At 40.1% G+C, this 13,353-nt stretch overlaps 1 protein-coding gene across 3 annotated transcripts in view; it reads right to left on the reverse strand.

Moving 5' to 3' along the window:
- Positions 1 to 9,243: 9,243 nt before the first annotated feature.
- LOC124178364 (diphthine methyltransferase) overlaps positions 9,244 to 13,353 on the reverse strand; it is an 89,276-nt gene continuing 85,166 nt past the window's right edge. For 2 of the 3 annotated variants that reach the window (XM_046561635.1, XM_046561636.1), the window contains one exon: positions 9,244 to 9,618. In XM_046561635.1, the coding sequence (XP_046417591.1) occupies positions 9,249 to 9,618 (370 nt within the window). In that variant the 3' untranslated portion in view covers positions 9,244 to 9,248. The remainder of the gene's footprint in view (positions 9,619 to 13,353) is intronic. The other variant, XR_006869785.1, reaches the window with a different exon arrangement.

The following is a 13,353-nucleotide window of genomic DNA, read 5'->3' on the forward strand; positions in this document are numbered from 1 at the left end:
GATGAATCGTTTAAAGCTATTGAATTGCGATGTAAAGAGAAGAGTGGCATAGTTAATTTGGTTCTGGATGAAATGTCAATAAAAGAAGAAATAATTTATGACAAAAAAGAATTTCACGGAGGTATAAACTTCGGGACAATACAAAATACAGACTCCGCTTACTCTGATAACGACAATCCGATCACAGCAAAAAATGCATTGGTTTAATGGCTGTTTGGACCGAATTTTAAACCTTACTTTACAAATCCGGCGACATCTGAAAAATATTACATATTTTATGATTTTTGTCACATGATTAAATTAATTCGGAATACTTTAGGAGATCACAAAATAATAAAAACTGTTGACAATAAATCTATTTCATGGTCATACATAGAGAAATTGCACGATTTACAATGCAAAGAAGGATTAAGAGTAGCAAATAAGTTAACTAAAAAACACGTTCATTATCAAAATAACAAAATGAATGTAAAATTAGCCATACAAACACTTAGCGAAAGTGTCTCAAAAGCTTTAAACTTTTTACAAATGATAGATGATACAGAAATCCAAAAAGACTTTCAAGACAGTTCAGAAACAGCTTTATTTTGCTTAAATTTTAACAATATGGGTGATATGCTAAATTGTAAAAATAAATTTTCTAAAGGAGAATTTAATACCCCGCTGACTGATGATACCTATTCCAAAATGAAAGAGCATGCTCTGAAATTTGAAAACTATATTATTAATTTATGTAATGACAAGGGGACACCTTTAATTAATTCTCAACGAAAAACTGGATTCATTGGAATGATTATAGCTTTAAGGAATATATTTCCTCTTTATGATAAATTAAAACAGGAAGGGATGAGTTATTTATTAACTTATAAGTTGTCTCAGGATTATATTGAAACATTTTTTAGCGCCATCAGAAGTCGTGGAGGTTTCAATAATAATCCAAATGTTTTACAATTTAAAAGTGCGTATAAGCGTTTATTAGTAAAGCACGAGTTAAAACAATTTGAAAATGGTAATTGTGCTTTTGACAATGTAGATATTTTACATGTATCATCTAACACTAAAAATTGTCACGATCAAATTGGGCATGCAGATTTGCTTCGAGCTACTGAAAATCCTGATATTTCAGATCATGATTATATTCGTTATTGTTGGGAACTAACGCCATTCGTCGAAAATATCGTTTTGTACATAGCTGGTTATGTTTCACACAGAGTTTCTAAACTCATATTCTGTTCTGTATGCCAAAACCAGTTAATTTCAGATGAATCACGAGAAACCATGCCTCTATTATCTCTAATAAAAAATAGAGGACCATTTAAAATACCATCAAAAGATGTTATTAGTATTTGTAAGATTTCAGAAAAAATAATTAGACAATATTCGCATGAATTACTGAACAAAAATAGACTTCCGTTTCCGTTTGAATGTGAGTGACAGGTGTGGGAAAGAGTGCGAGAGAAAAGGCGAGAATTTAGCAGGATAGCAAAGGTGAGGAGAAAAGGAAATAGGGCAGAGAAGGAGCGGGAAAGACATAGACGGGAGGTCGGGTGAAGGGAATAGGGAGGCAGGGATAGAAGGGAAGGGCGGGTGAAAAAGAAAGAAGGGGGAGAGTTTTGAGGTTAGGCAGAAAGAGCTGGCGGACGGCAACGATTCGGATAAGATAGGAAGAGGCAGTGACACCTAGGGAGTAAGAGGGGGATAGAGTGGACAGGTAGGCGGCGGATAGATAAGGTAGGGAGCGGTGAAGGAGAGAAAGAGTATGAGTAACGCGGGTGGCCAAAAAGAAGGGGCGAACAGCGAAGAGGAGGAGAAAAAGAAAGGTAGGCCGGGGGCAGTAGCAGCGTTAGGGAGGGATAGGAGGCATAGCCTGGGATCGGCGACGGTGCTAGACTTATGGAAGAGAAAGCGGGAGGAGGAAGGGGAAAAAGGGGAGGAGGAGGTAGACGGGTTGCAGGAAAGAGAAAGAGTATTTGGGAAAAGCAGGAAAGTGCACCGGTCGCCGGAGGGTAAGACAGGGGAGGAAGGGAAGGCAGAGGGAGGGGGTATACAAGATATGCTAAGGTTGATTAGGGAAGAGCTAAAGATAGGTCTAGAGGAGGTCAAAGGGCAGGGAAGGGGGATCAGGGAAGAAATGGAAAAGATTAAAGGCGAAATGACTAGAAGGGAAGAGCAGTGGGAAGTAGAGAGGGGGGAGATGAAGGAAATGATAAGGGATCTAGGTAAAAGACTAGAAGAGGTAGAAGAGCGGAGAGGGGGGGAGATGGAAAGGGTAAAGGAGAGGCTGTTAGAATTAGAAAAGAAGAGTGCAGAAGGAGGGGGAGAAAGGCAGGTACAGGGGAATGCGGAAGTGGCGCAGGTAGCAATAGATAGATTTAAAGAGATGGAGTGGGCCATAGAGAGGAAAGAAAGGGAAGAAAGAAGGGGAAATATAGTAGTGAGAGGAGCGAGACTTGAGAAGGGAAGAGAAAAGGAAGAGTTGAAAAAGATTTTGCAGCTGATAGGGGTAGAGGTCGAGGTAAAGGATATGTGGGAGGTAGGCGCGAAAAAGGGGGGAGAAAAGGGGATATGGATAGCAAGATTAGGAAATAGGGAGCAAAAGAAGCAGGTAATGGTAAGAAAAAGCCTACTCGAAGGGAGGGAGGAGAGAATAGACGAGGATCTCACCTGGGCAGAGAGAAGAATGAAATGGAAGTTGAGGGAGATAGCAGCTAGTGAGGAGAGAAAGGGAAACAGAGTGAGAATAGGGTATGCAAGGATCTGGATAGAAGGGAAAATGTGGAAGTGGGATGAGATAGGAGAGGTGCTTAGAGATGGTACAGGGAGAGCGAGGGAAGGGGGGCAAAGGGAGGGGAGGGGAAAAGTAGGGGAAAGCGATAGGGAAAGGTCAGCAAGCGAGGAAAGACAAGAGGGAAGTACAGAAGCACAGGGAAGGGTACGTAGTGAAAGGCAGTCGGGGGAATGGGTAGTGGGGGGGGACAGAGGCAGGTGGGGAGGGAGATAAGGAGGAGAGAGAGGGGAGTAGGCGAGACAGTAAGGGAGGGGTGGAAAGTAGCTTTTTGGAATGTGGCGGGGCTCGCGAGAAAGGATGAAGATTTCTGGAGGGGGCTAGGGGAGTGGGATGTAATATTTCTAATGGAGACATGGATAGAAAAGAAGGGGTGGGAAAGGATTAGAAATAAGTTGCCAGTAGGGTATAAATGGGAAGTGCAGTATGCGGTGCGAAAAAATAGGAAGGGAAGAGCAATAGGCGGAATGCTGTCAGGGGTAAGAAGGGAGATAGTAAGTGGGGAGGGAGGGAGGGAAGAGGTAAAAGAGGGCATGATAGCAAGGAAAATAAGTGTAGGGGGGGAAAAATGGGTAGTAGTAGGAATATACATAAATGGGGACCTAAAAGAGAAGATAGGGGAATTGAAGGAGCGGGCAGAAGAGATAGAGGGAGGGGTAAAAGTGTTAGTGGGGGGTGATTTTAATGCCAGGACAGGGCAGGAGGGGGGAGGATGCTGGGGAGAAGGAGAGGAGGAGAGTAGGAGTAGGAAATCAAAGGACAGGAAAATAAACTCGGAAGGTAGGCAGCTGGTGCAATTTTTAGAGGAGACAGGATGGGCAATAATGAACGGGAACATAGAGGGGGATGAGGAGGGGGAATTTACGTATGTAGGAGGGGCAGGGGTGACAGTGATAGACTACGCTATAGGAAACATCGAGGTGAGGGATAGGGTCAAAAGGATAGAGATTGGGGATAGGGTTGACTCGGATCATCACCCGGTAATAATGTGGTTGAGGGGGGCAGTGGCTAGGACAAGGAAGGGAAAAAGAGTAGGGGGAACCAGTAGAGGAGACTGGACGGAGGAGGGTAGGATGAGGTTTAAAACAGAAGTCAAATGGGAGGGGATAGGAGAAGTGGATGTAGGGAAAGAGATAGAGAAAAGAATAAGGGAGTTTAGACGAGCCTTAGATGTAGGAGGGAGGGGGAGGGAAGCGAAAAAGGGATGGTGGGATGAGGAATGTAGGCGAAAAAAAGCGGAAGTTAGGCAGAGTCTAAGGAAATGGAGAAAGGGGGAGGGAGAAGGGGACGCGTATAGAAAGGGAAGAAGGGAATATAATAGGCTATGCGAGGAGAGAAAAAAGAAAGAAAATGAGGGATTCATAAAAGAAGCAGCGGAAGCAAAGACAGAAAGCAAGGTATGGGAGATGGTTAATAGGGAAAGAAAGAAGTGGAAGAGGGTGAATGAAGAAATAGATCAGGAGTGGAGGGAGTATTTCATGGGATTATTAGGCGGGGTAGAAAGCAAGGTAACAGAAGGCGGGGAGTCGGTAAATAGGAAGGGGGACGGGGAAGGGGAGCTGCAGAGGGAAGAGATTAGAAAGGTGATAGCAAAGCTGAGGGATGGAAAGGCACCAGGGGGGGATGGAATAGTTAGCGAGGTATGGAGGTATGGGGGGGAAGAAATGGAGCAGTGGATATGGAAAACATGTAACAGAGTTTGGGTGGGGGAGGGCTGGCCAGAGGATTGGAGGGAGGGATTGATAGCGCCGATAGTTAAGAAGGGGGAGGGGAAAAGGGTAGAAGAGTATAGGGGGGCGACTTTGATGCCAACTCTATACAAGGTGTATGCGATGGCATTAGCGGATAGGTTAGAAAGAGAGGTAGAAGAAAAGGGCTTGATACCACAAAATCAAACGGGTTTCAGAAAAGGCATGGGCACCATTGACAATATATACGTACTTAATTATTTAATCAATAGGCAGGTGGGAAAGGATAAGGGAAAGATGGTGGCGTTTTTTGTGGACCTGAAAGCTGCTTTTGATTCAGTGAACAGGAAGGTGCTGTGGGAGACTATGGAAAGGAGAGGGGTGAGGGAAGGGCTAAGGGTAAGGATAGAGGAAATTTACAAGGAAACAAAGAGTCGAGTAAGGAGCGGGGGAAAGCTAGGAGAGGCGTTTTGGACAGCGAGGGGGGTAAGGCAGGGATGTCCGCTCAGTCCGATTCTGTTCAACCTGCTGCTGGCGGACTTAGAAGAGGAAATGGGGAGAGGGAGAAGGGTTGGGGGGGTGGAGTTAGCCGGCGGCAGGGTATGCACTTTAGCCTATGCAGATGACATAGTGTTACTAGCGGAAAGTGAAGAGGAAATGGAGGTAATGATTAGGAAGTTAGAAAGGTATATGGATAGGAAAAGGCTGACGGTAAATGTAGGGAAATCAAAGATTATGAGATTTAGGAAAGGAGGCGGTAGAAGGAAAAACATAGATTGGAGATGGAAAGGGAAAAGGATAGAGGAGGTGAAAGAGTTCAGCTATTTAGGATATAGAGTAAAGTGCAATGGGGGACAGGAAGCACAGGTGAAAGAGAGAGTACGGAAGGCAGGGGTAGTAATGAGGCAGGTATGGGGAATAGGAAAAAGAAGGTTTGGGAGGGATTGGGAAAAAAGGATTTGGTTATTTGACAGGCTAGTATGGACGGTAATAGAGTATGCATCGGAGATATGGGGGTGGAGGGAGTGGAGGGCGGTCGAGGCGGTACAGGATAGATTTTTGAGATGGACATTAGGAGTGGATGGGAGAACACCGGGATATCTAGTAAGGGAGGAACTGCAGAGGGAGAAACTAAGGATTAGGGCAGGGAGAAGGGCATGGAATTTTGAAAGGAAGCTGGAGCGAGGGGAGGGTAGCGAGTTAGCTAGGAGATGCTGGGAAGAGATAAGGGACAAGGCAGAAGCTGGGAGGCAGGGATCGAGGTGGGAAAGAGAAAGGGAAAGTTTCTTTGCGGAAAGGGGAGTAGAGAGTAGAGAGGTAGTCGCGAGAAGGGAGAGGGGCGAGATGGAGTTTAGGGAAATAGAGGAGAGAGAGAGGGAAGAACAGAGAAAAGAGAGGTGGGAGAAAATAAGAGAATCGAGGTACAACAGATGGTACAGGCTAGTGAAAGGAGAAGGGATACCAGGATATCTGGGAAAGGGATGGGGAGAAAGCAGGTGGATAAGGGTGGCAAGATTTAGGTTAGGAAGCGAGATGAAGGAGGCAAGGTACTGGGAAGAAGAGGAAAAGAGAAGGTGTAGGGTGTGCGGGGGGGGAGGAGGAAACATGGGAACACGTATGGGAAAGGTGCGTAGGCTGGGATAGAAGGGAGGAAAGCTGGCAGGAGGTGGTGAGGGAGATGTTAGGTGAGGAGGGGGTGGGAGAAGTCTGGATGAGAGAATTGGAAAGGATCAGGGATGTACAAGAGAATGAAAGAGTGAGAGATGAATGGGAAATGGAAGTCGATTAGGATAAGGACGAATTAGGGAATAGAATAAGGTAAAATAGGATAAGGTTAAGTAAAGATAAGGATAAAAAGTAAGAAAAGGATAAGAGGGAAAGTAAGGGAATGGCAAGGCAATGGCACAGGACACAGGCAATTAGAAATTAAGTAAATTAAGTAAGGATAAGGTAGGAAGTAAGAATTAGGGTAAGAATAGGTTAAGAAAACATGTAAAAAAAAAATATTGTAAGGGAAGAGGAAAAGGGAAGTCCTTGTAACCCCAAGGGGAACAATAAAGATTACTACTACTGAACAAAAATATTAAAACTACTGTTACAAATCAAATATGTCAAAAAATTGGAATAATGTTTGATAATAAAGAGATGAACGAACATGTTTTACTCCAAAATTTTTCTGATAATCATCATCATCAGTTATGTAAATGGATTATTGAAGTATATTTAAACACGAGATTTTTCTACGAAGCTAAAAAATTGTCGGTTAAAGATAATTATGTTCGGCAAAAGTATAATAAACTCATTTTATTTTATAATCAATAAAAAATTAACAAACTACATTATATAATTTTTTGTGTTTAATAAAATTGTATTAGCTGAATTTATTTTTATTTCCAATTTTACTAAATTGTTACGTCCAAGTACTTGATATATCTTTATTAACTTGTCATTTTTCAGAAGCATTTGCGAAAAACAAAAGGAATATGAATAAGGTTTGTTTGATTCTATTTTCTAAGAATACTTCTAGAATTTAATAAAAATAAATTATTTTTTTACATTCTTCCAATCAATAAGAACTTGAATATTTATTATCATTTTATATTATCATTTATATTTCAAGAAAAAAAATTTTTTCTTTAAAAATCATAAAAAAATTATTGCCACGATATATCTTATTTGAATAACTCGCCTTTTTCCCCTCTGCGCACAAAAGAATGCGCAGAACTGAGTTGGGTCCACGGAGGATAGAGAAAGTGATATCATCTGTTTCACTTTATCGAAACAGCTTCCACTTATAGAAACTGTCCATATAGGAGTATTACATACCTATATGCAGTAGACACTGCAGTCGCAGTGGTGGCCATTGCAATTGCAGTAGTTGGCGCTGCAGTCGCTTGCATCAAAGTGGGAAGCTCCAGATTCAAATGGTCAGGTGATGATGAGGGCGAACGCTCGAGTATGGTCGACCGACGTCGCATGCATTGTTCGCATTTGAATGTTGACGAGCCGAATTCCGAGGGGTCGAAATTATATGCAGATTTAATGCATGACAAGAGGCAGAAGGCTCTTTGCGTTTGATAGCGACATTGCAGATCGCACAATTAGGAGCCATGGTAATGTGAAAGAGAAATACTCAATCGATCGATCAGCGATCGATAAAAGTGTTCGCAAGTAGGTGATTTGAATTCTTGTAGTCCCAGATGATAAGAGAATGATCCGATAATCGACAGAGCTCGTTATCGATAATTGCTCGTAAAATGAATCCCAGCAGATGACGTCTTGAGACGAGAATTTGAGCTTGAAAGACGAGCCGAAGAGACACACACAGGCTGTACTTACAGTTTGGAGAGAGAGAGAGGTGATCTTTGGTGATCTTTAGAGATGTTAATTCCTCTTATTTCTTTAGCGAAGGACCAAGAATCTTTAACGTAATATCCAGTTTTGCCCATAATATTGGATAAGATTCCTGCACATACTTTAGATATCTTATATGTGGGAGATTTTATGATTAACACAATCGGTCTGAGAGGATGATCTTTTTTGTGTACCTTAGGTTAAAAATAAATTTTTGGTGGTAATGCGTTATGTGTTTTAAGCATTTTACATGTCTGGTCACTTACACCCCCCTTTTTCGCTATGTTATTGATTATGTCGTTAGTTTGTTTCTCTACTATATTGGTCATGTCCTTACATTTTTTATACGTACTGGTATCATTGAGTATTTCATTAGTTTTTTGGTTATACTTTTCTCTGTCCATAATGACAGCAATGTCACCTTTGTCTGCCTTTGTGATAATGCCTTGGTGTGTCTCTAGGAATACATGTGCTTTTTTATATTCAGCATTGCAATCTCTACAACAAAAATCATGTAGACAAATGTATGACATAATATCATTGTTATTATAACTAACATTAAGCAGGTCAAAATGACAGACGGATAGTCACTTCCTTCTGTATCACCATGTAAGCAACAACTGTTAAGCTAAGAAATGTCTAGAAATGTGAGTTTGTAATATTTTATTATCTTATGACAACCTAATAACTATAACTGATGGTGGCATTTATGTATAATAATTTCAATTGAAAGCTTCAATTGTAAAATGTGTTTAATTTAAATTAGTTAATTTTTTATTTTTATTTATAATATTTTTTAAGAAATCTGATGATGGCAGGTGGGTTCCTGCCGAAACGTCGTAATAAAAGCATCATTCTATGAATTGTATCTTGTCAATATTAACTGTTTCAACCAACGAAAATTTAATCATACAACAAACACAATCACGAACTTCAAACATCATAAAAATAGGACGTAATAACATCACGGCTGGATGTGGATGCGGTCATCGATAGCCGCACATCGTGATCACTATGATCCACCCCGTAACAACTCTACCAATTATCGTTAGAAATTGTGTAAACTCAAAAAATTGCTATTTATAATATCATATAATGTATAAGGAATTCAGTTTTTTAGAAGTCACATAATAAAGGTAATGCTTTTGGGTGATTTATAGTTTATTAGTCGATTGCTGTCAAATTGTTCACTTCAAAAAAGAAGAAAAAAAGAAAATTGCATACCAGTAAAAACCAGTTTGGACCACTGCCACTGATCCAAAAACTTCACCCACCGTCAGTCGACCCTGCGTCAGGATTAGCCCAATGATAGACTAATAATGAGCTGATTGTTTACTTATACATCGAATCTTCTTTGATAGCGTCCCTGGTTGAGAAAGACGATACGAAAGGAAGGATAATAATGGAACCATTGAGTTTATTCACTCTTGTTTATTCAAGTCAACACTGCTCAATTTCAACGTGTGATCGTAAAATGAGCATGTTCCAATCAGCACTCTTGTATCTATAGTACAATCCGCAATCCCCAGACGTTTAATTTCACTACTGCTCAAAGATGACCAATCGCTGCCATAAGATATGCTTTCATGTTCCGTGTATTGGGCGATAACATTAGGTGCTCCTTTATCAAGACAATCGATTATCTTGAACCCGCCATACATACATGCAGCCAACAAACATGTATGATGCTTGGGTTCCCATTTCAAACGCCAGATACCACCGTTGAGATTCAGCTCGGAAACTGGATTACGCAATTTTCGCACATCCCATAATCTCAAGATTTCGTCGTAGCTGCAAGTACAAAACAGATATTGATTAGAACAATAATGCATTTTCTCTCCGACCTTATCCATCCTACATATATGAGTGTAGATTCTTGATATCTTAAGTCCAAATGAAAGAACTGTCCATTACTTGACGTTTCGGCCCTATAAGAGGGGTCCTCCGCAGAAACTACATGTATATTGTATAGATATAAGTATACAGATTATAACACATATACACACACATACAATTTTACAATCAAATACTGACATCAATTATAAGAAAGTATCGAAAAAATCATCATAGAATTCCTAAATGGAAAAAGCTATCAGGTAAGTAGAAAAAGAATTTAAGAATAGTCAAGTTAAAAAAACAGCAAAAGGGAATCAATCTGTAACGGCAAACAAGGTTAGGAGCTGTTTCAAAAGAACACTGCACTACAAAAAGAAGGAAAACTAGTACTACTTGCAATAAAAAAACCGTGAGAGTATGCTTATGCTTTATCTGGCTTCTTGGGAAACATATTAATTAGATTTGCTAATCGCGAGTACAATTAAATCTGTAAAAAAGCGGGATCGAAACTTGGTCGTGCAGAAGCCGGGAACAAGTGGTCACCTGAGCAGTGCGCATAAGAGAGTGGCAGCTCATAACCCCTAAAAGCATGGTATCACTGTCATGGCGCTAACAAATCTAACAAGTCATAATAGTTAGATCGCTTACCATTGAAGGAATTATCTACTAGTCTTATTCAAAATCAAATTATGAAATTACTTAAATTGTTAATGTCAGATCTAAGATTAACGCTACTATTATCACTAACAATTTTACACATCACTACAATCAGTCTCTTTCTTAATCCTTTTCATGGCAAATCCTTTCCTGATGTCTTTTCCCATGTTGGAATTCTATGACGACTTTTTTTTATATTTTCTCGTAATTGATGCGAGTATTTGATTGTCAAGACTCTTTCCTTTCCTTTGGTTATATATATTATTTTATGTATAACTCATATCTATATTATAATATATATTGTCACGTTCACGGGTTTTTCACGGCAGGTTGCCTTGGCAAAACGCCGTGCCCGTGAGTTTCCTGTCCTTATTCAGGTGATAATTGAGTTACATTAAATTTATTTGAAAAAGAGCTCTGTTCAGATTCGGAAGAGGGTTGGTTAGTTCCCTGTGTTACAATCCGGTAGCAATCTGGCTTAGTTTAAAAATGAAGAATTACAAAAGGTGGGACTCATGCCCGAATTTATGCGATAAGAAATGTTCTTAGTGCTACTTGCCTACTTATTAATTGGAACAAAAGAATAATTCAAATAATAATTTCCACGTAATTAGCTGGTTATGCTCCTGCAGTGTTATGATTCTACATGGTTTTCTAAACTCTTCTATCATCTTTCTTTTACATTGAGGCACATTAGCCACTTTTTCTCATTACCTGCATCTGAATGTGATTGTATAGAACTAGGCGCTTTGCTAAGATTTTGCTAAGCTGAACTTACGTTAGAGAGTGAACTCTCGAAATAAGCATCACCTCTTCAGGTAATAATGCCTGGCGCTATGCGCAGGATTTGTTCTTCAACAGAGTTTTGTAAATAACGAGTCAGTGGGGCGTTATGCAACAGATCTGTTAGCTGTCCATTGGAATCCTGCCTGGGTTAAATGATTTCTGTGGTATTGTCATCGTGAACGCGTCAGCGATGTTCCTCTGCCTGGCGGTATGTCTGCGTCACTACGTCCTTACGTCGATGTGCCGGCATCTCTGTTGCGTGATGCCGTTTGTGTCGGCGCGTCGATATGCTAGCATTCGTATGAACGGTGTTCGGTCCCCGGTAAGATAACCAAATTCGTTACCATGTGTAACTTCTAAGGAGGGCCCTCCTCAAAGGGCCTGGACCGCAAATCATTGACAGTTTTTTCATTTGGATCTAAGACACTGAGAACCTAGATTCATTGATAAAAACACGTAGTATACATGTTCCAGCTTTCCATATCAAATCAAACGACCGATTCACCCGATCTCTCTCTATTTTTTTGCTATTTCATGTGATTCAAATACGTATCGAAAGATTTAACCATGATTTTTTTTTTCGATTTTTCGGATCTAATGTGTTCCCATGGCACCCGTGCGAAAGATCGGATTTCAGCAATTTAATTACTTGTGTGGATAAAGTTAGTGAAGTTGTCTTAACGATGCATCTTTAAGAAAAATTGTTACTCCACGCCCTTGGCTATGTCTGAAATTTAGTAAACCATAACAAACAACATAGGATCTTCTTTTGAAAAGCCAACTCCTTCAAAGCCATTCTAAAATTGAGTAATAATGATGTTTTCTCTGATGTTACGTCAACGTTACTAACTTTAGCCTCATAATTACTTTCCAGATCCATGTAGCTCCAAATCTAGGTGACCTATGAAAATAGTTTACTTGCAAAAGTTTTTCTATTTTGTATGAATTTTTGGCTTGTCACTTAAGAAAAATGTCTTCTCCGTTAAAGTGTGCCGAAAATCGGCGTAAATCATTCGTAATACAAAACTATCTAACAAATCGCGCTAACTGAAATTTATAGGTATCATGCAAGATATTCGTTTTTTGCTAGGATCCCAAGTATTTTTGTATACACTTGTTTATTTAATGAAGTCATGTCAAAAATAAGTTTAAATAATAATTTCTGTATTATTAAGGGATCTGGTCATATCTCACGAAAGTGCCGAGCTACGCGCACACCACTAGTGCCAACGCATGGACAAGTTTTCTTTGGTAACATTTGTCTGCTACGCTTAGTTTACGTAAAAATTGTGCGTGTGTTGAAGACGTCTTAAGCTATCCATCAAATTTGGGCCCAACATTCTGCACGCCATTCTTTATCTTACTATGAAAGCTTTTCTTTTAAAAATCAACATATTTTTTTAACGAAAAAGAGTACAAAATATAGGCGAAATTGGATAATTTTTTTCAAACCACCGCCATTTTGCTAAAAAAATCGTCCATAGGAAGATAGGAACATTCAGCATAATTAATGATCTTTTATGAATTTTGCTTCAGATAATATTTACGCCCACAACCTTGTACACCTTCGGGACTACTTTTTATTCGGTGACATTTTCAATCGTTTGAAAAAATGTAAAAAAGAAGTTAAAAAATTCATTTTCTGTTCTTCATGAGTGCTTTGATTTGACTTATTATCGTATCTTGACCATCGGTAGAAAATTACGAAAATCATCTATTTTTCGACCCATCACACTAGGATGATTCCGTAATGAAAAAAAATAGACATCCCCGGTTGAGAATGACAACATATTTTTGCAACTTTCTGGTCGATATATATACAGGGTGTCCCTAAATTGAGGGACACGGACCAGCCAGCGTGATACCTGACTGAAATGCAACCGAGAATTTCTTTACCGGAAGCTCGTCCGACGCATAGTTTTTGAATTATAAGCGACAGCGTTAGGCCAATCAGAGTGCACCATTTCATCTGGATTTGCCGCCACGGAAATTGCTGTTTTGTTCGTCTGGGTGAATTATTATTATTCGGTTACAAAGGAAATATCGGCACCTCCCCTCACTCGCTGTTGTACCCCTTCTCGAGCGCTGACCTCGGTATTGTTGCCGCGGCACACGCTGCCGGCCGCACACCCACGGACGCACACTCGTGTGTGTGAAAATAAGCGAATGCCCAGCTCCACAATACTACGAAACACACATACACGAGTGAAAATAAAAATAAATCTCGAAATAAATCAGCGGATTTAA

Source organism: Neodiprion fabricii, chromosome 3 (genome assembly GCF_021155785.1).
Source record: "Neodiprion fabricii isolate iyNeoFabr1 chromosome 3, iyNeoFabr1.1, whole genome shotgun sequence".
NCBI classification, from domain to species: Eukaryota; Metazoa; Arthropoda; class Insecta; order Hymenoptera; family Diprionidae; genus Neodiprion; species Neodiprion fabricii.